A 26,063-nucleotide genomic window follows, 5' to 3' on the forward strand; every position below is an offset into this window, starting at 1 on the left:
CTTTCTAAATATGTTACATATGGAAGGGGAATTCAGGATTCTCCAGTCATTTCCAGGAGTTTTCATTGTCTACTGTAACTTTCCATATGTATTTTGTGGTGCATTTCCCAAACAAACTGCCATGGAATTTTTCCATGGCACACCATATGCCATGGAATGGTCAACATTCTGTACAGTGAACATTTCATCATTTTTGTTTTCAACAGTGAATAACAGAACCCATTACTTAGCCTAGAAGTTTCAAAAAATATGATTTGAAATTCCAGGATTTCAAGGCTTGTTCTTGTCAATTTGAAATTCTTTGATTTGAAGGATCATTCTTGTCCATCTGTGGGAAAATGATTTGAAATTCCAGGATTTCATGGATTGTTATTGTCCATCACTGGCATCAGTCATCATCATCACTGTCTGATTCAATTTTTCTTCTCACTACTCTCTTCAGTGGTATATTTTCCTCCTCATCAGAATCAGAGTCGCTAGGGACAGCAGTGTATGGTCTTTTTACTGGCTTCTTTGCTGCTGCTATAACAAGAATTAGTGAAAAATAGAAACAAAATCGATTAAAATGCAGCTACTAGCTGTAAAGCAAAACAAAGAAAAAAAATTGTGTGTTTCCAATAACCCGACCGACCCTAGTTTCAGCTGCCCACCCTAAACATTTTTTTAAAAACATTTAAAACAAAAAGGTAAGAATTTTATTGTCTTCTTGACATTCATGAACATCTGTTTTCTTTCCCCAGTGACGTATTTTATCAAACTATCACAGAAGGGGTATTCTGACCAATAGTTTTGTTTTGGGTCGAAGCAATATTTTTCAATTAAAAATATAAAATAAAATAAAAATAAAATCCCTACCTACCCTATTCTCTGAGACCATGTTATCAGAAACACACAATTATGTTTTTTCACCTAACTGGTGATTTCTTTTTGATCAGACAGCCAATAATAAATTCAAGGAAAATCATCAGACATTGTTCATGTTATTTAGGGGTCAATAGTTACCAGATGAAATTGAAATTGCACTTTTGGGGTGCTGATTTTCAAATGCAGATCACAAGATTTGAACCACATGTGCGAATTGTGCTTCAGACTACCCAGGTGTATAATTGTGTACCTGGTAGGATAGTGGCTTCAATATGAATGCTTTTACTACACTTACAGAGGCTGCCATGGATTGTATGCTGGCCAGGGAGTTGAGAAAGTCTAAAGGGCCATTATGTCCTTATTTCTCCATGTCAGGTTATAATAAAAGTGCTTTGAGTAAAGAGAGGGAAAGGGCTATATAAAAACCAAAATTATCATATTTATAACCTTTGGTTATTATTTTACCTGTATTATCATTGTCGTCATCATCATCATCATCATCATCATTGTTGTTAGTTTGAACTTCATCATCACTGTCAAGACTCGACAACCTCAAGTTCATATGCATGGTATCTTCCGGTACAGGTGTCTCCTCAGTCTGATCATCATCTCTGATATCATTACCGAGTACTTTACGACTAAGTGGTTCATCATCACTGTCACTATCACCTGACAAAATTTTGGGGCTGGCTTTTTCCAAAGTACTCTTTTTCTCCTCAAAACTGTTATCAAAATATTTGTTCTGTTTATCAAGATCACTGTCACTATCACTTGAAGGAACTCTCTTTGACTTGGAGGTGTTTTTCTTTTCATCATTTGTTCGCCTAGCAACATCTTTATCAACATCATCATCATCATCATCATCATCTTCATCACTGATGACTTTTCTGGCCTGTTCAGCAGAGATACGTTTGGGTTTTCTTTTTTCTTGTTTTTCTTTTCTGACTCTATTTTTGTGACTTTTCTTGGATGATACATCGTTATCACTTTCACTGTCACTAGAAATCATCCTGTTTTGTTTCTTCTGCAGCATCCTCTCACTACCACTCTCCTCATCCCTATCTGAATTCTGCTGGAGACTACTTGTAAGGTTTACTGTCTTCTCAGACTCAAACCTATATACCAAAACAGAGACAATTGTCAATGAAGATACAAATAAAGGAGGATAGCTTGTGAATTTACTATGTTTAGTTACTATGGTAATTGAGCCTTCGGTTTACTAAGATAGGCACACTAAAACTATTGTAGAAACATGTTGATATACAACAGTGATAAACTATTGAATGGATATTCGTTTAATTATAGTCTCAGTAGGGAGTTCAACTTCCATAAACTTGCAGTGTTGTGTTTTGGGACTTCCAATGTTTACACTATCTTGATCACAGGGTGATTAGAATTGCACAGCTGAGGAACTGCTATCACCCACTTGTGTAATCTACCACACTGAAGAACGATAGATTTAGGCTGCGTCTATCTTAGTAAACCGAAGGCTGGATTACCAGTGTTGTGAAAACTTGGATGTTAAATGCAATAAAAAGTGTTGGTTTCATTCTTTTTTCACCCATCAGTATGGAGCTGGCATTGATCAGAACTTAGGTGGAAGTGACATAGGACCTTACATACTGCTGACTACTTGTATTTTATAAATTAAATTTGGGCCCTGTTTTTTTAAATCCCTAGTCTAAAACCCGGTTTTACCTTTCATCTTCTGAAGACTCTATTAAATCTCTTTTCACTACTCGTCTCTGTTTCTTTTTTCCACTTGTCATTGACTTTCTTGTTTCATCTAACCCATCTCCTTCGCCCACTACAGCTGCAATCGCTTTCTTTTCTGATAATCGTTTTCTTCTTTTCTCTTTTTCTTCTGCCTTCCTGTCTTTCTTTCTTGCGTTTGCCAATTCTTTCAGCTTGTTGTGACGTGCACTAGATTTCTTCCTTTGTCCCTGTCCCTCAGAATCATCCCCTTCACCCATTCCTTCAATGGAATCTGCCAGATCTCTGAGGTCATCAGGTGTGAAGTCAGCAGGGATTCGCCAGAAAATTTCCTTAAATTTTTTTTAAAAAAATTGAGTATATTTGTTACAAAATTAAGCAGCTGACTACTTTGCATTCTACCTTACAAAGTCTGTCTTGGTACTACAAAACGCAAACCCTAAAATTAGATATACATCTCTGTAGTCCCAACATGCTGTGTCAAGTGTTATTGATCCAAGTCACTTATTTACTTTCCCTATTTGTAACAAGTTCTGTTTGTAAATGCTTGCCTGTTATTCGTTGTAAGACTAAGGTATTGAAAGGTTATCAACCTGAATCAAAGACAATTCTGTATGTTTACCTGATGATCTGATGGTGGTGCCAATCCCATTTTCTTTAGGAAGGAAGTGAACACATTACTTTCCATGGCTTGCTCATTCTCTTCTGACAGAGGAACTATCGGAACTGCTGTAGTGTCTCCTAAAGAACCAAAAAAATGGAGCAGTGTTTAATTTCTTATCCTGCCAATACGTCATATTTGTTACATATACCTATACACAAATTGACAATATCAAATGAATACAATTTCTTGTCTAAATCACAGTAAATGAACTAATATGCCACCAGGCAGACATCAAAAAACTGGCACCCACACGTCCACATTTAGTTGCAGTACATGATTTATTTCATTCAAACTAAATGTAGCAAGAAATTGCGATCTTGTTCTTAAACTATAGCAAATGTACTTTCTTATTGGGTCCTGCATGGTTGTATCAAACAGAACCGGTGAACACTTACATGAAACTGGCTGTATTTGCATAAAGTCTGAAAAGGTTTGCCTAACAAGTTACATTTGATAGCTAATCACTGAGCCATAACTATTAGATTGAATCATTTCAAGACCAACCTTCTGTATAGTTTTGCACAATACACTTCTCACCCCAATTTTAATCCAACTTGGATATGGACATTTAAAGATTAAAACATTTGACTAAAAAGTAAATTTTGATGATTTTTGAGGTCATATGCATGTACACAAAATCCTAATCAGATACATAAACTCACCCTCTTCTTCGCGATCATCTGCAGTCCTTCTTAAACCAGTCAGAATCCATTTCACTTGCTCAGTAAAACCTGTCAAGTATAATAAATGTATGATCAGTATGTAGAATGCACCTCGTGGTGAGTTTCCTCGAAAAGCAAAGTTCTTCAAATCTCTCCATACTTTACCATATGAAAGTTTGTTCCTCATACTTTCGAAATAATAACAGAAATTTGAGGGTTCATCGCCTTGTTTTCAAGGAAATTGACAGTTTTTTTCCCCTATTAAATGGTCACTGAATTGTACAGAACAAATTCCATCATATATTAACATAGTATATTGGATTTGAAAATGACTAAATTTTGATAACATGTTGACCATCAAAACATTTCACAGTGACCCCTGACTTTCATGTTTTATTTTAACTGGGAATAGTTTAAGGTTTTCTTGAACATACCTTTAAAATTCTTGAAGTTATCAATCAAACTTTAAACTTTATTTTGGAGGCGCATTTCACATTAAAATCAGTTAAGACAATTCATCACTTAAACATTTATGGTTGTTTGAACTTTATGTGTCTCCAAAATACTTTACGTTGTCTATACTAGTACTTCTCAAAACCATTTGATAAAACCGAAATACCTCAACCCAAATCATACATTTATTTACCAGTGTTTGGACCACTGCTTGTTCATACAGTATATACCAACACTAGTTCTTGCAAAGTGGCATGCCCTACAAAAGGTAACTGAACCTTTTAAAACTAGCAATCTTTATTTAAGATACCAGTCTGTGTATGCGTGCACCTACCTTGTTTGCACACTTGGAATAACTGTTGTGGCAGGCTCAATCTTCCTAAGTTGTCACCATTATCTTCATTATCATTATTACTATCACTTCCTGATTCTCTATTGCTATCGGTTTTGTCATCATCATCATCATCATCTGATGGAATTTGTTCTATAAATTTCAGAAAGATGGATGAGGAAATACAATGACATAAAAAAAACTATTGACCAGTAATGTCTATGCCTTGGGCAGCAGTTTATATATGTACCACACAATTCTTTCAACCATCCCAATTTGCATGTCACAAGCTGTGCTAAAACTACCCACTTTTCTTGAGCTACTGAAATTTACCTCATTGATCACTCTTAAGACAAACTGACAATCACATAAATCTGGCTATCACTACACACTCCCACATGGCTTGTAACATACACAGAACACCAGCCATGCATCGAGTTCACAGTTTTCAGTCACGTTGTTAGATTACTGCATAGGTGTGTGTGTGTGTGTGTGTGTGTGTGCACATGTGTGTGTGTGTGTGTGTGTGTGTGTAATAAAATATGTCTAGTACAGTAGCTAGCCATGGTCTTAACCTTATCAACAATTTGCTCACAATTGAACACCTGGGAGAAAGACAACACTGATAAATACAGAGACTTGTTGCTAGTAGGTAGTTTTAGAAGAGCTTGAGACAAGCTTAAACTTGGACACTTGGTAAAATTTAGTTGTAGCTGGTTTCACAACAGAATGTAGATAATGATTAGATTTTAATTGTTAATTAATTACAAGAAAGAGTTAAATGTACAAACAGCTATATGCTTAGACTCTATGACAGCCCTGACTTTGCAACATTCTTTGTTTTTACATTTATTTGGCCCAACATCTAGTCAAATCCCGTATGGTGCTCCCTCATTCAAACTAGCAAAGCCAAACACTCTCTGACAGCCCTCACTAGCTTTGATACATTGCATGTGTTCATATTTGAAACAGCTAGTCCTATCTCCCGGTAGGGTATTCCCTCATAACTTTAATATTAATCTGACATTGGCCTTAAACTTAACTAAGATGGGTTGGTGATTTAGAAAGGAGACAAAAGATAAACTGAGTAACATTTTTTTCCATAACTGGTACCCAATATTTTTATCAAAATAGGTAAGCACTAAGGAACCATCTGAATTGCATGGCTCAAACTGCGTACTTTCATTTGTACAACTTACCTTCATATTCATTCTCCTCTTCATCATCATCATCATCATCGTCATTTATGAAGCCTTCCTGAAATACAATAAAAACAGGTATGGTGAAAGGGGAATACCACTCCAGGAAATTTTCAAAAAGTATGGGTTCTGGAGAGTCATTTTATGATGTTAAATCACCTACAATTACTTGCGATTTCAGAGAAATATGAAGTTGATCTAGTGCCTTTATAAGGTGTCCTTCCTTTTGGGCTATTGCATCATGGGAGTCAGCAGAAATAATATACTCAAGTTGCACACTGAATATTCACGAGTCCTGAGTGCCTATACCCTAACAGTGTAAAACATCTCTCAACTGCCTTCAGTCCAACACAGCAGGTTGCAACTAGAAATATAATTTACCTTCTGCTTTTTCTTCCTTGGTTGGTCTGACTTCCTTTTTCTCCTCTTGTACAATTCTTTCTTATCCATAACCAAGCCCATCTCCAGGATTTTTTTTGTAACTGCACCCTTTGATCGCTTGTCAGTCATATTCTCCAGTATGTTTCCAAGAACATCTATTTGGGAAGAAATCATTTCAAGGAAAGGCTGTGTTCAGTCTTGTTGTATTTTATGTTTTGATAACAAACTTCTAACAGGTCATGATTTTGTGTAATATATATGTACAAGTGGTTACTTGCATCGGGCCACATGCAAACTAGTGGTACTTGCACTGCAGTACAATAGTGAAAACATTATTCCATACCAGTATGCAAATGATATGCAAATGAGTATCTATTTAGTTCCTTGTCGTATACGTAATGTGATGATTGCATATTATGATTTTTATGGAAATTTGCTGTTTTGGACAAACATAAATTGTACATGTAACAGAACCCCATTCTGTATGAGTTCCAGTGTGGGAAACTTTGGGTATTTGCACTAGTGCTTACAGTGTTTTCTGCTTTACTTTCACTTACAACACTTTAAAAGTACGACCAATGAGAACACTGCAAGCGCTCCTGCAAATACCCTGAGAGTACACTACTCTTGTATTCATGCATCATGGGGTTCTGTCAGATACTTTATCTGTATGTTCACATGATTTTATTAGTGTGATTTATGTTACAAAAACATTGTATTCTCAATTTTCACAATTCAGTGTCTCAACATCAGTACAGAAGAAAACATTTGAGTTTTAAATCACTAATGCCATGGTTTCAAACGCAAATATGTTTTGATTGTTATCTCTCCCACCATTTAAATTATCAAATTTTTAGTGTATTATCTTACCGTCTGATTCTCGATAATTATCAAATAATGTACGTAATTCTAACTCTTGCTCTTCTCTCCATAAAGGCCTTTTTTTCTTTGACCTGACAAAAACAGAAAATGATGAACCATGTCGATACATACTCAAAAGTGACGACTGTAGTATCCACATCAAACATGGTACTGCCAAATAGTCTTTATGACTGAACATTTGCATACCAGCTTCTATAACTTTTGCTCGAATTTTGTTCAAATTCAAATCCAACTGGTTGGAAACACAATGGAAATCCTGTGAAACCTGGAGTGGCTGCAACTGGAACATTATTATCAAGCACCCAAAGATAAATTCACTAAAGTTGTTCACTTACTTATAAAAAGACATTGTATCTGTTAATCAATGGTCGATTATATTTACAGGTTGTAGTTTTTGAGTGAAATATGTACACATTTAGCCTCCATCACTTATTAAGATCATATGTCATGATACTAATCTAATGTTTCTAAACAAATTACCTGTAATAAACTTCTTTCACACCATATTAATATCTATTTATCATTGTTAGTGTGTACATTGTACTCTACATTTGAAAAAAAAATGTAGACATATTTCATTTTGGAATTGGCTACCAACAAATATCACTATCATGTTAGTGTGTGCAGTTTGTGCTCATGGTAGGAGAAGTGGACACATAATGCCTCCAAACAACATTAACACCTGGTGAAGGATAGCCTTAGACTACTAGTAAGTGTTACTTTCTAATCCCAATGTTATTCTCTTTCATTTTACAAATACAGAAATCAACTTACTTTTTCCTTAAATCAGCAGCACTGTGAACCAGTCCCTGTCTCACCATTTGATTGATAATCTATAAAAAATAATCAGATAGATGTACAAAATGTTATCTCAAAAGGGAACTTGCAAACCCGCCATGTTGAATGTTGCATCATGGGAAATGTGATAATAAATACTAACCTATTAGTATTATAAACAATATTGTTATATTGTTTGTAACCACAAATGATCAATTCATAGTTACCCTGACAATTGTGGGAGGTTAATTTCATCAGTAGCTCCAGATTAGGCATTACGATAACCACAGATAATCCCATAGTCCTTTGCGTCTGAGCATGCTCAGTCTGGATTGCAAGTTCCCTATTCATGTACTTGAAATAACTTACAGCATTTAAGATTTTCAATAAGTTTTTTTTTTAACAATTCCCCAGCTTCTATGTCTATCTTAATATCTGGATTATTTTATAGCTGACAGACAGACAGAAGGGTTATTTGTTAGACGAAGTAATTTTGACAATGCAGGATTTGAATTTGACTTTCAGCCCTGGTTAGATTTAGCCAAGTGAACTGTTTCAACAACAATTTTCTATTGATTTCCATTGGTCTAACAGACTACCACCTTATAAATTTTGTAGTCTTGGTATGTTTATTGTTTAGTAGTCTATGTAACCTTGATTACTGCTAAATGTAGAAAAAAATCTGTAGCTGAACACTCCTTGTAGCTACAATCATAACATTCACTGGAACTGTCTTCATACTGATACATTCGGGTTCCCACATGATTTCCTGAGGAAGATCAGGAAGGCTATCAACAGCAGAAACTACAATCCCAAGATAAACAGAGACATTGAACTATAATGTACCTAACATCTACAATCAGCTGATCATACCGCCATCTAGTGGTCAGAATTTGTCATACTGAAGAGGATCGTCGACAAAGACAGATCGAAAGCTCAATACTAAACAATTTGAACTGCTTGTGTATTGTAATCTGCCTAAATCTAGATATGATGTTTAATAGTCTATATGCCTTGGACTACTGCTCATTTTTGAGCCCTGCAAGGGCATGCATCGATTCTTACAACTAATGTTGAAATCGTTTAATTTGGCAATAGTGTACCTGTCGTCTTGACTTTGTATCATCAATAATATGCTCCATGATACGATCAACCACATCTGTACCTAACGAAGCAAAAAGGGGAAAAATTGATATTAGAGAAACACAAAATTGACCACAACAAACATTTGTGTACAACCAGCGACAGGCAAACATTAACAAACACAACCTGTTAGAAACAGGGTAAGTAAACAAATGAATTGGATTTAATCGCACAGAGTATAGCATGTTTGAACTACAAGACTACACATCTTGTAGTTAAACTTGCTTTATACGTAGATTTCATGGTTTGATAAGAACACTTTTTTATTCATTAATTTTTTTAATTTATTTATTTATCACACACACAAAGGAATACACTTACATCGCTGGAAAAGAAAGAAATTCATATCTCAAGAAAAAAAGAAAATGGAAGAAAAGGCGCAAGTTAAGTTTTGAAATCTGTGGCCTAAGGCCTTTTACAAAATAGCTCACATTCAATTGAATTTCAAGTTCTCCTGGCATTTCACGAACCCAGGCCATAAAACTCACACTGGGCTGGCAAATCAGAGAGGGATTCTTCAGGGTATTGATAACCTATTTGTGATTGTTCTCAATGACAGTTATATTCCATAAATTTCAAATCTGTAAAACTGAGACTAAGATTAATTTAATACTTACCCTCATCCTCATCATCCTTATCTCTATACTCCTCATATAACTGTCTTAGTTCCTCCTCCTCCTCCTCTTTCCATTCTGTACCCCCTCCACCTCGTTTACTAAATTGATGATTAGAGTAAACGATGTATAAAGTAAATATTAAGTATTCAGGATAAAGATTCGATGGTGTCATTTTAAAAGGAATGTTTTCACTATTGCTGAATGATCTTAATAAGAGTACACAGTACAACAGGGCTGAGTAACTCTGATATCTTGTTCAAGGAAAAAAACAGATATTACAATAAGGCTAAGTCACTAGTGATACTACAACTCTGATCAGGGAGAACATATAAATTAGGATATTGTGCAATGTCTCTGTTACCTTGTTGTGGTTTTATAAGAAGGCTCTGAGTACCCATGGTACCTTGTTCAGAGAGATCACAGAAATTACAAAAGTACTCCTACTACCCTGGTTAGGCCTAAAAAATGTAACTGTTTGGTTCCAGTTACACGACCCCCACCTCGCTTTTCACTGCCAACCCTAAACTTTTTTCTTACGTATTCAAGAAAAATATAATATAATTGCAAAAATTGTGAACTCTCAAGAGAAATAGTGAATGTGAAAACTACAATCATCTTAAAAGACATTCGAAACTGTTCTTTCAATCTGTAATGGCTGTACATCTGATAGGAAGAAACAAAAAACACAGAGACAATTTGGAAAACAATGGAAAACCTGAACTAGACAGTCACACAGAAAAGAAATATAATAAAATAAAAAATCTACCAACCCCACATATTCTAAAATTGAGCGTAACCGGAACCACACAATTTTTTTTAATTAGGCCTTACAGAGAACATAGACATTGAAGAGGGCTCTCTCTCAGTGTCTTTAGTTCCTGGTTTAGGTAGGAACACAGAAATTTGAAAGGAGCTCTATGTTATCTTATTCAGAGAGGATACTGTACATCAAAATACTTACATATCTTTAGCAGTTCCATAACCTTCATCTAATTCATAAACTTCTTTGTGGTCTTTCCAGAATAAAATCTCTACAAACAACTTCTTATTATTTTCTAGTCTTGTGAAAAAATGACCCATCACAAACTTGGCAAACTTAGCCGCCTCCTAGACGAAATGAAAAAATAAACTCTGTAAGACTTTATCATCAAGATTTATAGATTGTTTTTAATACATGTGATGCGATCTCACAGCAAAATTACGACACTGGTAATCCAGCCTTCGGTTTACCAAGATAGACGCAAACTAAATCTATGGTTCTTCAGTGTGGTAGATTACACAAGTGGGTAATTGTAGAGTCAATTCATTATGTTATCACGCCTACAATTACTTGTGATTTCAGAGAGACATCAAGTTGATCTTATGCCTTTATAGGCTATCTTTGCTATAAGCTATTGCATCATGGGAGTCAGCAGAAATAATGTATTCAAGTTGCACACTGAATATTCATGAGTCCCGAGTGCCTATACCCTTCAATGTAAAACATCTCTGAATATGTAAGTGATGTAAAATCATGAAATGACTCTCCAGAACTCATAGCTTATGAAAATGATTTCATTTCCTGGAGTGGCATTCCCCTATAAGCTCCCCCTTCGGGAGTAAAAAATCATTAGTTTTGTCACTGACCTTCAAATGAGGAGAAGAGACTGCTGGATCAGTCACAATCTTCTGGAAAACACGGAATAAGGATAGTTGGAAGAGTAATGGTACCATTTTGCAATCCCATGCTACACGGTGTAGCATCTTAATAATACAATGATTGGTATATAGTGAGTTCTTTCTATAATTGGCCAGTATGGTTACATATGCCTTCAGCACACCTGGATGGGAAAACCTAGCAAATAAATACAAATAGACACATATTACCCAAAAGTGTTTATCAGCTTGGCAGATCAAGTGACTTACACAGGTTATGATGCACAGGGTTTTTAGCATTGAACTTTCAATATGTCTTCAATGGTCAACGATGTTGGACACATGTTGGTGATGTCTATGAAATGCCTGCCCAGTGTAAAATGCTGAGCTAGCCTAATGTCAGTACGATGCAAGCAAAGTCAGAAAGTGTTTTTAAGCTGTGGATAAACTAAGTGAAATTTGCAAGAACATACAATATGAGATAATCTGACTTCTTATATAGCGCTTTCCAACACAGCTCTCAAATTGTTTTACAATTATTACACCTCCTGGTGCACACCGTTAATGACACAGCAACCATTTTAATGTCCTCAACATCCAGGGAGGATACAATCCCACGACTGCAGCCATTGTGACATATGGGAAAATTCCTCTATCCTACCAGGTCCCCAATTATACAGCTGGGTTGACTGCAGCGCACTCGTGGTTCAAATCTTGACTAAGGACTCTGAAACAAATAACAGCAGCAAGGCCTGAACCTGAAACCGCAGATTACAAGCCAGTTATGCGAACCATTCAACCATCATGACTCCATGGGCAGCACATCACTGTTTGAAGCGCACAGACATCCAAATACCATTGTAACTTACTTAAGAAGAGAATTAAGCAGAGATTGAATATATATTACAGTATACCTACCTTTTCACATAGCCTTCAAAATTAAATGACTCCTCACTGCGCACAGTCTCTATCCCTTCCTCCTCTTCTGTTTAAGGTAAACAAACAAACATGACATTAAGCACAGACAGTATGATTCCATGTAATCACGTTATATCGTCGACATATGATCTCACTCAGGTTTTTAATCATTTCGTTCAAAATTTAATAGATGCTTGAGGTCCATATGAAAAAGTAAAAAAAAAAAATTGTGGCTGCTATAGGTGCTGTTCGTTTTAACTATTATTAATTTCATGCAAATCTACTCCATTACTACTCCATTGCAGATGTATCAATTAGACAACTTATCAATATTTGGGAAGTTAATAGGGTTTGATCATCAAGTGATAGTATAGTGGTAGTACATGCTTCAATGTAGACAACAATAAAAAAGAAGTTGAAAATATGCATCGCTGTAAACCATAGCCTCTTTTACGGCACCGTTATTTCGCAGTGTTACAAAAGAAATAACAGCTCTGTTTTGCGAGAATGACAATATGAAGAAAAATGATTGAATATCTCATTTCAGTAACAACTCCTGCGATGTTACAAAAATCCATTTTATTTACTACTTTTTTTAGTCACATTACCCCCAAAAACACAATGACATTACAGTCACATTTATACCTTCATCTATTTCCTCCTCTTCATTCATTTCTTCTTCATTTTCAGCAGGTCCTTGATTTAATCCTAAAAAAAAATGAATTAAGTTATAAATAGTTTGCAAAAATAAGTGACTGTATAGTAAGACTATGGGGGTTTAAATGATATCAACGCAATGGATATATATTGTGGACTTTGATAGTAACTTAAATATTTAAAACTGGTGGATATTATTAAATCAACTTGCCCGCTTGATGGGAAATGCCGATCAGATAATATCGTCTACAGGGCCCAGGTCAAAATAAACAACAGAGATACCAAATCCTACATTGGCTCAACAGAAAACAGCTTCAAAACGCGTTACGACAACCACAAGTGTTCTTTCGCCAATAACAAATATGGAAATTGTACTGAACTTTCAAAGTGTGTCTGGAAAATAAAGGAGTCGGGCCACCAGTATTCCATCAACTGGGCTATCATTGCCCATGCAGCCGCCTACTCTAATGCAACAAAAAGGTGCAACCTGTGTCTTACAGAGAAGATGTTCATCATCAGTGCAAATAAATTAGGACTCCTTAATAAACGATCAGAACTGATTTCAAAGTGCCGCCATGATAACAAATACATTCTTTCATTCTACCATGTCAAACCTCAACGCGCATCACATCCGGGTACCAGTTCTTCTGCGAGTTCGAATTCAGTCACTTGAATTTCCGTTAAAATTTAGTCGTCCGATGATCGCATTCAAGCGTGAAACTCTGAGTAACGGCTCCGTACCATAACTTGTGTATTTTGTATATATATATATATATATATATATATATATATATATATATATATATATATACATATATATATATGACAATAAAGCGCACATCATATCATATCATATCATTCCACTCATACATAAATGCATAGTCTAGCACATGTGAAAAAGTGTGCCCTCTCACCAAATTGGACAACACACTGATATACATACATACATGTACACTACTTACTGGGTAAATTTGCATAGTGAATCTCTCTTAGTGCCATAAATTCATCTTCAGGACCGATATCAGCTGCACCAAAGATGTCATTTTCTGGCCACACCTCTCTGATGGAGTAAAAATTTACAAATTGGTTCTAACAACCCAATGTTTTCACTTACATAATAATTCTAAGAACATTTATCATATAATTTTATGTACAAGTATGATTGTTGATATTACAACAGATGTTGATATTGGAAACCGGTTTGACTATCAATGCTTCTCAGATATCAAAGGACATACACATTTGACAGCCTTTCACATCAAAATCAAAATGTAATTTATGGTAGTACCGGTATACTAGAAATATTTTGATTCACATGCACTAAAAAACTGTCTTCCTAAAATATTTTTGTACACCAAGAAAACACCAAGAAATATTTTCATTCACTCTAATCTTGTGAATGAGACATGGCTGAGTAAATTGTAATACAGCCTACCCATCGGGTCTGTAGAACCCTCATCCTGGGTTGGAGTCAGTCACAGAAAAATTCCCTGTCTCCAGTGGGCATAAAAACATGACCTATCGAATACATACAGCCTACACATGTACCTATTGAGTGTGTAGAACACTCACCCTGGGTTTGGGTCAGTCACAGATAAATCCCCTGTCTCCAGTAGGATCCGAAACCATGACCTACCGACTGCTAATCCTGAGATTTCATCACTACACCACAGGGAGCCAGTGAATACCAAGAACTACTGAATACTATACTTTGTTAGCTATAGAATTTATCACATCATACATACATACCTTGCTGCTCTGAGAAGTGCTATGGCATCACCTGGTTGTCCATTGTGTATGACTTGCTGTATCTGAATCATGGCGTTTGCCCTGTTACAATAATCACAAGAGAAAAAGATAAGAAATAAGTCATGTTACTTATCAAGTCAGTACACATCTGTTTCACATACTAAGACCACACAAGCAACGAAAAGCCTGGTGCACTTTTGAAGGATAGTTCTCCAGACATTTTACAGGGTTTGCCATAAAAATATGGCAGGGAAAGCTATGCAAGTTTTAACAGATTTTTGAGTCATTGCAGTCGGGTTGTGTGAGAGACATGGCTGCATGATACAGCCTACCCATCAAGTCTGTAGAACACTCTGGTTCAGATCACTGAAAAAATCCCCTGCCTCCAGTGGCAATCAAACCCATAACCTCCCAACTGCTACATGTAATCTTGAGCTCTAACCACTAGGGTGTCCGAGTGTAATCTTTTGTATACAAAACTAAAATACTCAAATATTTGACTGATGATCACTTTTTAAATGCACGACCTTAATTGTATTTTCCACACTTATAATAATAATAATAATAATAATAATAATCCTTATTTAGACTCGATAGCCTCATAGGTATAATGCCTCTTTTCATGAGGGTCGAGTTATTATTATCCCTAGCATAGACCTAAATCTATAACCAGGTACCCAATTATACAGCTGGGTTATCTGAGGCACAATCGTGGTTCAAACCTTGCCCAAGGATTTTAGCCATTCAGAAACAAATGGCAGCGACGGGGCTCGAACCTGCAATCTGCAGATTCAAAGCCGGCCACTCTAACCATTCACCCATCATGACTCCACTTAAACTTATAGACCAGATTTGTACCCAAGATGGCTTCTTATTAAAAAGACATACTCAATTTCAACAATTTTGAAAAACATGGCAAATCATTCATATATGCACACACCTATTTTTTTCAAAATGCAATACAAAAATCAATGAATACAAAATCTTGAAAGTTAGCTAACATGTGAAATCATACCTTTGTTCTTCAACAGCAATATCAGCAGCTGCATCAAATGGTACAACATTTTCTGGAATCTCTTCTCTGCCTTGCAACATGGTTGACAGATCACTAGTGACTCTGTCCCATAGTTCATCCAACTCATCCTGGGGTAGCTGACCGTCATCACCTTGACCACCACCACCTGTCACAAAATAAACACCAACTTCATAATTATATGCAGGGAAGTCATTCTCAGCAAACTAGACTGTAAGATACATCATGTTGTTCAGCCCTATCAGGCTTACACAAATATGCTAAATCTAACGATGTGGTTGGAAATTGTTGGAACAGAGTGATGGCAACATAGATAATGTCATAAAAACTGGAAAACTAAAATTTGATCATGATAAACATTTCTCTCACCACCACTGTTGTTTTGTCTTTGTTGTTTCTTCTTCTTTTTCCTTCTCCTTTTCTTCTTCTGTTGAGAAAAATAAACAACAACATGAATGGTTTGTTAATTTAAGTACATCCATACATCAGAGGTAAATGTTAGCTTAATGTTAGCGTAATCTCAGATGCGTCCGCATGATAAGGATGATGAGCTTAATGTAATCACCCTGTATATAGTACTCGTATAGCTTACTGGGCAAGACTGAAGACAGCATTGTCCACATTAAATATATGTATAATGTGTGTGTGTGTGTGTGTGTGTGTGTGTGTGTGTGTGTGTGTGTGTGTGTGTGTGTGTGTGTGTGCACATGTGCATGCTGATTTCAAGCTGCAACGCATGCCTTCCTTGAGTAAAGAGATGTAACAGGTCAGCTCATTGGATCTACTTACTTGTACCATGACGCTAGTTCTTCCTCTGGAAAACTTTTCCAACATTTTTACAAACACGTGGCTTGTCTCAACTAAATCTTTCAGGAAAGCCCTAAAAGAGAAATAGTAAGAAGAATATAACGTTCTCTTTCGATTCATCAATTGAATATCAAAACTGTAGTTAAAAGAACTCTTTATTTTTTTTTTGGCTGTCTTATTTAATTATGAAAATCTCTTGTTAAGTATTGGCAATCTGCTAGCCAATAACTTTGGCAATCTGCCAACAATCACCAGAATATAACTTTGGCAATCTGCCAATAATCATCAGCCAATAACTTTGGCAATCTGCCAATAATCATCAGAATATCATTTTGGCAACCCATCAATAACCATCAACTATATCTTTGGCAACCTGCCAATAATAAAGTTATCACTGTGCCTCAAGAGTAGAGCAGTGATTAGACTGGTATGGTACTAGTCCCGTAAGGCCATATTTTTTTACTGCAATTAATAATGTTGATCCAACTTGCATTAGGACATTTTTCATGTGTTACAAACTTGTATATCAACTAAACATAACACTGCATTTTGAAATACAATATTAAAAGTGAAAGTTTGGATATTTGCCTAAAAAATTTGACATCAACTATCGAGTTTCTTATGTACATCGGCAAAAATACAAAGTATCCTATACATTTGTTGCTGTGGATTGTGTCATGTACATAATTAAGTACCGGTAATAATAACAGAACCCCATGACATGAGTGCATGTATGGATTCAATAGTTGGGGTATTTGCACTCATGCATGTGGTGTTTTCTGCTGTACTTTCGCTCATGACACTCATGAAAGCAAGACCACAGAGAACTCCAAACAAACCCTGAAGCAAATACACCAAATGTGCTGCACTGATGCTGGCATGTCACTGGGTTCTGTCATATTACAGAGTTACTTGTATATTGCATCTAGGGTTGCAATTATACATACTGTGGCATTTTTATTGGGTCATATTTCCTCAGTAGTGTGACAAATATCTCTCTATACTCCATGACATAGAAGATATTACTCTTCATAACATTAGCACTATCAACCAATGATTGGTCTTTGCTATATCCCATGGTGTCTAACGTCATCAACAGTTCTCCATACGCCTTCAATGCCAGGTGCATTCTGGGGAAGAAAAGGAAACAAAGGTGAGATCAGACTTATTTCAGATTCTGAGTCTGTTGTTCAGTTCCCCTGTCCCTAATTTTGTCCTTTCATTTTTAAGACCATAAGGTCTACCAGCTGCCCATAACAATATTTGGTCCATCCCTGATAATGCAGACGAGAAGTTGACAAAAATTGATGATTTCCTTCGAAGAAATGTTTTGATGCTGTGAGTAGAAATCTTAATTAGCAGCTATGAATCCAGAGTCCATCAACATTCATTCTCACAAGAATTTGGTCGTTTGTAGATGCAGGTCTATCTTTTATTAATTTTGAGCCTCAGAACACTAAATGTTAGTGTATCATCAAAATAAACTGCTGTGCCCAGTGGCATCGTAAATTCACTTAAAAGGGCACATAGAGGTAAATTTCATGATACTCATCACTACTGATTTGAGGAAAACAGATTCAGCGAACCCTTGCTGCTATAGTAACTGACCTTCTTGACCACTGAGTGATTTCCTTTTTATCCGTTAGCATCATTTCGTAGTAGGACTGTAAGTTGTTTTCAATATAATGGAAACTTTGTACTGAAAATGTCTCACTATAAAGGAATGGAAACATGATGTTATTGTTAGACTTCAACGATAAAAGTTTTGTGGAGTTAGTTAAAGAATGCTATGAAAATACAATTGTAATTGGAGTTCACAAACAAGATTTGTGTCATGGAAAGTTTATCTTTGGTAGACGGATTACAGATAACTGAAACACTAAAAATTCTTGCACAACAGTGGTGTATATGTGTGTGTTTGTGTGCATATGTATATGTTTGTGTGTTTATGTGCATTTGTATATGTGTGTGTGTGTGTGTGTGTGTGTGTGTATATCAATTAGTCCTCTCTCTACCAACAAGGGGGTATTTGTTTGCACATAAAAAAATACAAGTTGGGAAAAACGGGATTAGTTGTGGTCACCTGCAGACATGTAACTAGTGTGTTCAGTATAGCGCCCTCACAGTTGAGTATGATGGGTCAAAAATAGAGAATTAATCATTCATTAATACAGAAAAATGTCATCGGATTGAAGTGACCATAGTAATAATTTGTTCTTGTACCATGGCCAAGGGTTCTTATTATTTACTAGTAATGTTACGCCTGTTTGGGTCGACAGGCTTTGTCAAACTATCCGTTTGCTGGCTTTAAATGCTAGGTGAAAGTAGTGGCGATGACATGATCGTAAAGATGTGTATTCCATCAATATACTAAATGTATGTATCATGATATAGTGTACAGTGTACAATGGTGAAGTGACCATGTGTAATAAGCAGTAAAATTTAAATCCTGTTATGCGAAACTTGAAAATTTTTGTGAAAAAAAAATATGCCCCTGGTAGAAAGATTACATTGAGCATTAAAAAATGAAAGTTTTGCAATAAACAAACCTGATAACATCCACTCTGAATTGATAGTGTCTACTAAACTCTGTGAAGAATCTCATTGCCCATAAATAATAAGTCTCATCATTCTTCTGAGCTCTCTCATGCAGCAAGTTGTCCTGGCAAACACAATTAATTCCATAAGTTACAACATCTTAAAAGTCGGTAGTAAATTACTATTAAAATCAGTACAAAAACTGCTTGAATCTTCAACTAGATTTGTACCATGAGTGGACTTGTTCAAGAAGTTTGAATTACGTTGGAACCAAAAATGTTTATATATATATATATATATATATATATAATATATATATATATATATATATATATATATATAACTCGGTGAGTATCAATCTGCTATAAGACAGTGCTCTATACCGCAGTGGCAGAGCGTAATAGTTTTGGTAGTACTGGAACTCTTTCTTGGGTGTAACTCGGAGTTTCACGCATATTGCGATCATCAGACACTCTGAGGCCTACTCTCTGGGTGTGCTGTATATATAGAGTGTAGACAATAGAAATACCATCACTATTGTCTGTGTCGGTGGGTAGGTGTTGTATGTGTGGAGGTGTTGGTTGTTATTGTGTGGGTTATTGGGTGCGGACAAGTAAGTGTTGGCGGGTTGTTCCATGTTGGGCTTTGATGGTCCGTTAGTTAACGGGTTTAATAGTTTAGGTGATAGATGCTCTATTGAAGTTGGACAAATAAAACTTATTCTCGTGTCGGCATTTGGATATCAACTCAGTTCTTTTGTTTAGTGTGGAGCTTTTGTCTGCTTTAATAATAGTTAGTTTTTCGGTTAAACACAGGTTGCATCGTTTTGTTTTATTGGTGTATGCTTGGGCTTTCTTGTTGATGGACCAGGATACGGAAAAAGGCTCATTGTTTCTTTTCAGTTTCCAAATGTGTTTTGATAGTTCTGTGCTGTTTTCGTGTTTTTCATGTTTGAATGACTGTTTGTGGTTGGTGTATCTCTGTTTGAAGTTGTTCTCTGTTAGACCGATATATACTTTTGTTTGTTTTCCGTGGACGGTGGCTTGGTATACGATGTTTTCCGTTTGGCATTCGCCGTTCAGAGGGCAGGTGTCTTTCTGTCTGCAATTACAGGGTTTTTGAGTGGGTTTAGTTTCGCTGTTGGAGATGGTGGCGTTATGCGCTTTGATTATGGTAGCCATGTTTGGCATGCAGCAATAACCCACACAATAACAACCAACACCTCCACACATACAACACCTACCCACCGACACAGACAATAGTGATGGTATTTCTATTGTCTACACTCTATATATACAGCACACCCAGAGAGTAGGCCTCAGAGTGTCTGATGATCGCAATATGCGTGAAACTCCGAGTTACACCCAAGAAAGAGTTCCAGTACTACCAAAACTATATATATATATATATATATATATATATATATATATATATATATATATATATATATCGTCGCGTCAGTGCAGTAAGGTCGTATCTGCTATGCAATTGTATAGGCAGATACAACATTATTGCACTGACGCGATGATATATACATGTAGCTAGTAGTTTAGAACTCGTACTCACCTTCACAGCATGCATAATTGGATTGTAGCAATTCTCCAAAAACAGAACACAGAATTCCTTCAAAAACAGTCGAATGCTCAAAGTCGATCTCCTGGTAAGTTTATCATCTTTCATTGGGCGTCTGTGTCGTGGTTTACGTCCAGGTGCTTTTTCTCTATCAAAACTGAGTGTTTCTATATTGATTGGTGACCGGTGGTACAGTAGATCATTATCACTGATAGATTTGACATCTTTGATTCGGAAAGTTCCACCAAATCGGGAATGTCTGGACAGATGTGACATGGAAAGAGTTCAGGGTATGCAAGTAATTCAAGTACAATAACATCACTTGTATCTAAATAATGCCAATGATCATATTGGTGATTCTTGTCAGAGTTTGTGGAATTTGTACAAATAATCCTAACTGCAGTAACTATAGACCTGTTGCCGGTTCCAAGATGCATTGCGTGTCTCTCCATACAATGCCATGTATTCTGTACGCGCGGAGGGGTTTGCAACCCAGGATACTGTCATGTGACAACCATCCCCCTGACTAGTGCATGCAAACCCCTCAACGCATACACACAAGACATGACATTGCATGGAGAGATGCGCAATGCATCTTGGAACCAGCAACAGGTCTATCATACAACTGGGTTGACTTGGGTACAATTCTGGTTCAAAATCAAATTGTGCCTGAGGACTTTAGCCATTCAGAAACAAAGAGCAGCGGTGAGACTCAAACCAGTAACTTGCAGATTCATATAACTATTAAACCACACTAACCACATAACCATGACTCCATAATCTTACATAGATTTGTGTGACAATATATTTCTTTCATACCTTGTGCTGTATTGTTTTAATCTAGACTTTCTCTCAGCCTGGTCTCTGATTCTCATCATGGCTAACTCACTGTCATCTTTCTGCTTCTCAGCAGTTGATCTACCGACACCAGCCTTGGCCAGCTGTTCAGGTTCCTGCACCAGTTAGAAAGAAGAATACATGTCACATGATAAATTTCACTTTCATTCTGGCCATGATATCAAAACGCTAGCAGATCACAACTTTTACCATGAAACATCCAATTCAAGGAGTAAAATAACATCATTTGATATTAAAGATTTTGAACTTCCCAATATTGTAGGTGAAGAAATAATTTTCTCAAGTGAGATGATTGTTTAATCAACAACCATAGTTTTATTGAAAACGGGTATCATTTTCTGTTTATTTGTGGTTTGTTTACTCCACTAAGACAGCAATACCTTCCATATAATATTTGGACAAATCCGTCACGAGATAATTTTTGATGTCAGTTTCTGCATTTGTTATGAGACTTCACAATTTTTGTGATTTTTTTCTATTCAATATGTAAAAAATAGTTTAGGGCCGGCAGGAAAAAAATATTTGTATTTATTATTTTGTTGATGTATATCAATATACATATACATACGTGTTCCCTCAGCATTAGTGATATAATCTCAATAGCATGCATACACCATTGTTGTTCCCCCTCAGCACTGGCTATGTACAGAACCAACTTGTCCATACCACTAGTGTTCATTGCCCAAAGGACTTGGTCATGTACACTGGCATCATCGTCAGTTCTCTGAAATTGCAATATCAAAACAAATATTATTAATAAGTCATACATTTTCACTACCACTCTCATCAGAACCTTCTTCTTCACTGGCTATCATCTTTTTGCTGAAATCACATCACAAAACTCACCAGATGAAAACAATGAGAAAACTAAAGACCACAGGGCTCAATATATTATGTGTCATGTACCAGAACTTATTTTAGAACTCAGATGGAATGGTGGAGGACTTTGATGTCAGATTACAACAGAATGTTGATGAAAAAGTTGTTACACTTTTTTTTAGAGAATAAATCATTTTATCAAATTGAAGAAACAAATAGCAGCAATAAGGTAAAAACCAGCAACTGTAGCAGTTACAAGCTGACCATTCTAACCAGTCAACCATCATGACTCCACAACCTCCAACTTACGATTTGACCATCATGACTCTAGCATACACTTATTGTCAGCCTGGCAATGAGGGCACTCGTGAATGTCTATTACCAAAAGGGCTGTTATGTACATGTAGCAACAAGTAGAAACAAAAAGCTGTTGCTACAAAACAGCACAAGAGGTAAATGATATTTACGAGTGTCCTTAATTAAGGCAAGACAATAAGTGTTTCATAACACATCGTATTCTCAGGCACCTATTCTTTCCAAAATCACTGATAAGACTTCCGTGCTACATTAAAAATGACCTAGGGAAAACAGAATGTGACTAGTGCCCCATATATGCAAATTGAGATCACTATACATGTAGGTCAATAATCCATACTACATGGTACGATCTAAGCCAATCACTGAAGGATATTTGAACACAATGTGCTATAACTGGTCATAAAGCCTGATAGTCAATCAGTTATACATTTCAAAATCAAGGTCAAAAACAATGCTATTTTGTGTCATATACCTTCTCTTCATTAGGATCAGCTGGTACATGGAGTATATTCCGGACTAGGAGTAGAATCCTTTCCATCAGTAGTGTGTGTTCTTCTCTTCTATCCTCCCATTCCTGGTCAAAACAAACAAAAATATTACCATCATGTTTGCCAAAGTCATTGAACAATGTGAGGCTACAGAAAGACGATATCTAATAAACTTTTCATACGAATCATACCTTTGACAGAGAATCTGGCAAAGTGGCTAACAGTAACACCCTGGGTCCCTGGCAAAGTAACTGACTTTTACTCATCAATGGTATTGTAGTCATATGTAAACATACATGATGTACTTTACATAGCTTTCTCTAGTCTTATAGTCAGATCTGCATTTCGAAGAGTGCTGAACAGCTGCCAAGGATGACACTACATCTGGTGAGCACCTCTGGGGCAAGACCCCCCCCCCAACGGTCCACTGGATAGTAACTCTTCACAACTGTAAGGACACCATCAAATAAGATATATGTATAGAAGTGAATATAATTGTACCATATCCAACAGTGTCTTGAGTTGTCTGGCTAACACTGCCATGAATTCTTCATCGGCGAAATATTCCTTACATGCCTGCAGCTGGTTCTGTACTTCTAAGAAATAATGTCTGAATGTCTTGTCTTCCGGAATCTTATTCCCAAAGCAAAGTTCGGTGGGCTGGCTCAAATTCACAAGCAATCTATAATAGAGGTACAATTTTATAAAATGTACATGTACATTTGTTGTGGTCCTTAAACACACAAACAGCAGTTAAACTGTTTTCTCCCTGAAATGTGTAACTAGGTGTAGGGGTGCCAAGCCCCGTTTCCTTTTGGACCTGTAGCCTGTTTGATATACTGAAAACTACACACAAAACAGCTTCATCTTACAAATGTATGCAAAAATGGCATAAACAATACCAAACTAGACCCCCCAATTTTCCCTTCCATGTGACATGGAACCATATGTCACTTGTCAGCTAGAAACATGATATCTCTAGCTGAGAAGTAACATACATGTATGGTGTTACTAGACTCTGGGCTTTCTTGTGAATAAATTTCCAGATACCACTGCATACTTACAACATTAATACTATAATTTATACCATGCACAAGGCAAAATTATTGTCTTTGAACAGAAAATATGGACTATGTACTTTGAGGTCACTCTATGTCACCACAACCTTGTCTACCATACATCACTGGTTCTGTGGTGCTTGAAATATGAGTCAAAACATTAGAAGTCGCAATAACTTTTCCTGATTTTTCATGAAGTATGCCTGTGGAGGTATAATTATTATTCTGATTCCCAATATTTCTCTTCATTCAGCCGGAAAATACTTGTGACCTAAAGGATTTGTCACTACCCATCTAGCAAGAGGGCACCAAGTCATAGTGACAAGGCCCCTGAAAGCAGACAAATACATGTAAAGATACATAGTAAGCTAGAAATCTGTATTTCTGTTACATACTGGTGAGGGGTCAGTTACATGATGCAATAGGTCTTTCCAAATTTTGTCATGTTGGCGCTCTACTTCCTGTCTGTGTGTACCTTGGGGTATACGTAACATTGTATAGGTTATGTGGGTAATCATAGAGCACTGCTGCTTTCCTTCATGACTGAACAATATGAAAATCATCCTGATTTACACTTCTACAGAATACCAAGAGACAAAGCTCTTCAGAAATGATACTATGATATGATGACACCCTCAGTTTGAGCGAGGGTGCTGATTTCTACAATTTCCTGCATTGTGGAATGGCTTATTGTCAGCACTGAGCTAGCCCAATGCTAGCCTGCTCTGAAAGTAATTTTTAAACTGTACTGTACATGTAGACAAAAAAAAAGATTGCATCATGTTTACCTGATAACAGTTTCAAAGAGTTCATCATCTTCACTATATCCTTTGATGATTGGTATGAGGTCATTTTGAACGATCTGAGCATACCCAAGTTGACGACGAATCTCTCTAGTATCATCTTCCCTTCGTAGAAACCGTATCAGATCTCGGACAGTTTCTACGGAAACAAATATTTCAATTTCATTACAAACATTGAACAGGTAATTGCTATCCATGTTTTCTATAAATCAAGGTCCAGTCTTTATGGTTGAATATTTTTAAAAGAGAAAGTATTTTTATAAAAACTTCTTCAACTGTGTATCAGGGTTCACAAATCAACATCATTGTCGGATGAAACAAGGATGATTCAAACACAAAACTGTTTAATTATGTTCACAATGGGAAACATGTAAAAATGTTATAATGTGCATGCACGGTATCTGATACATTGTATCACTCAGTGTTTGTATTTTGTTTGTTTTGAGTAATTTGTAACAAACAATATTGTGTGTGGCATGTAAAAACATCATACCACCTAATTGAAACACTATAGTCACTCTGTAATTGAAATGCTATAGTCACTCTGGTTTGGTAGTAATGACAGCTCAATACATACTTTCAACAGTTTCAGACTAACATGTAAGTCTAAATTTAGTCTACTGCCAAGATGAACCTGGCAGTGTTTTCGATAAGGACAGTAAGAAGGTAAAATCTACCCGTTCCCCCAAGGTAATAAATGTATTCTAACTGTGTTCTCAATCAAAACTTACAACAGATTTCCCATGCTGCCACAATGCCAGGATCAGAGCTTTTTGCCTGCTGTTTTCAGAACCCATGTAAAAAATGGCAGAAATTGGCCAAAAGTGTAGCATCCATTCTGATACCTTTTGCTGCAATGTAGTACAAATTATCTTACATATACATGTATGTAGAGGAAACTTGTCCAAGGAACGTGGGTAGATTTTAATTTCCTCAGCCCTGAACAAAAACACACCGGGATCCTCAAACAATACACTGCCAAACTTTAGCAAGGAAACTGTTGTTACTGATGATGTAATATTTCACTAACCTAAGCAGTCAGGTTCTTTATGGTATGTGCTGCCTTCACAAAAACCCAATGCATTGCAGGTGGCCAATAATTCACAATTCATCAATTCAGGCAT

At 36.3% G+C, this 26,063-nt stretch overlaps 1 protein-coding gene across 1 annotated transcript; it reads right to left on the reverse strand.

Annotated features, from left to right (window-relative positions):
- On the reverse strand, positions 1–26,063 carry LOC144447455 (protein timeless homolog). The gene is made up of 31 exons (XM_078137486.1): positions 25,970–26,063; positions 24,925–25,078; positions 23,580–23,760; positions 23,063–23,164; positions 22,022–22,177; positions 21,415–21,548; positions 20,590–20,854; positions 19,035–19,147; positions 18,094–18,198; positions 17,433–17,615; positions 16,468–16,558; positions 16,054–16,099; positions 15,661–15,826; positions 14,646–14,726; positions 13,859–13,956; positions 12,885–12,947; positions 12,240–12,306; positions 11,313–11,520; positions 10,648–10,793; positions 9,687–9,784; positions 9,030–9,091; positions 7,924–7,982; positions 7,138–7,220; positions 6,268–6,422; positions 5,887–5,944; positions 4,691–4,840; positions 3,904–3,972; positions 3,200–3,318; positions 2,563–2,909; positions 1,330–1,979; positions 1–522 (listed from the first exon to the last, which is right to left on the reverse strand). Exons 1-31 carry the CDS (start codon positions 26,061–26,063, stop codon positions 389–391), a joined length of 4,437 nt encoding a protein of 1,478 aa, XP_077993612.1. The 3' UTR covers positions 1–388.

The sequence above is a fragment of the Glandiceps talaboti genome, chromosome 16 (genome assembly GCF_964340395.1).
Source record: "Glandiceps talaboti chromosome 16, keGlaTala1.1, whole genome shotgun sequence".
Taxonomy (NCBI): domain Eukaryota; kingdom Metazoa; phylum Hemichordata; class Enteropneusta; family Spengelidae; genus Glandiceps; species Glandiceps talaboti.

Coding starts and splice junctions, on each gene's coding strand:
- LOC144447455 (XM_078137486.1), bottom strand. CDS start 26,063: ATGCCTGAATTGATGAATTGTGAATTATTGGCCACCTGCAATGCATTG. Junction 6,423..7,137: donor TAATTATCGAGAATCAGACG/GTAAGATAATAC, acceptor CTTCCCAAATAG/ATGTTCTTGGAAACATACTG. Junction 523..1,329: donor TGACGACAATGATAATACAG/GTAAAATAATAA, acceptor TTCTTGTTATAG/CAGCAGCAAAGAAGCCAGTA.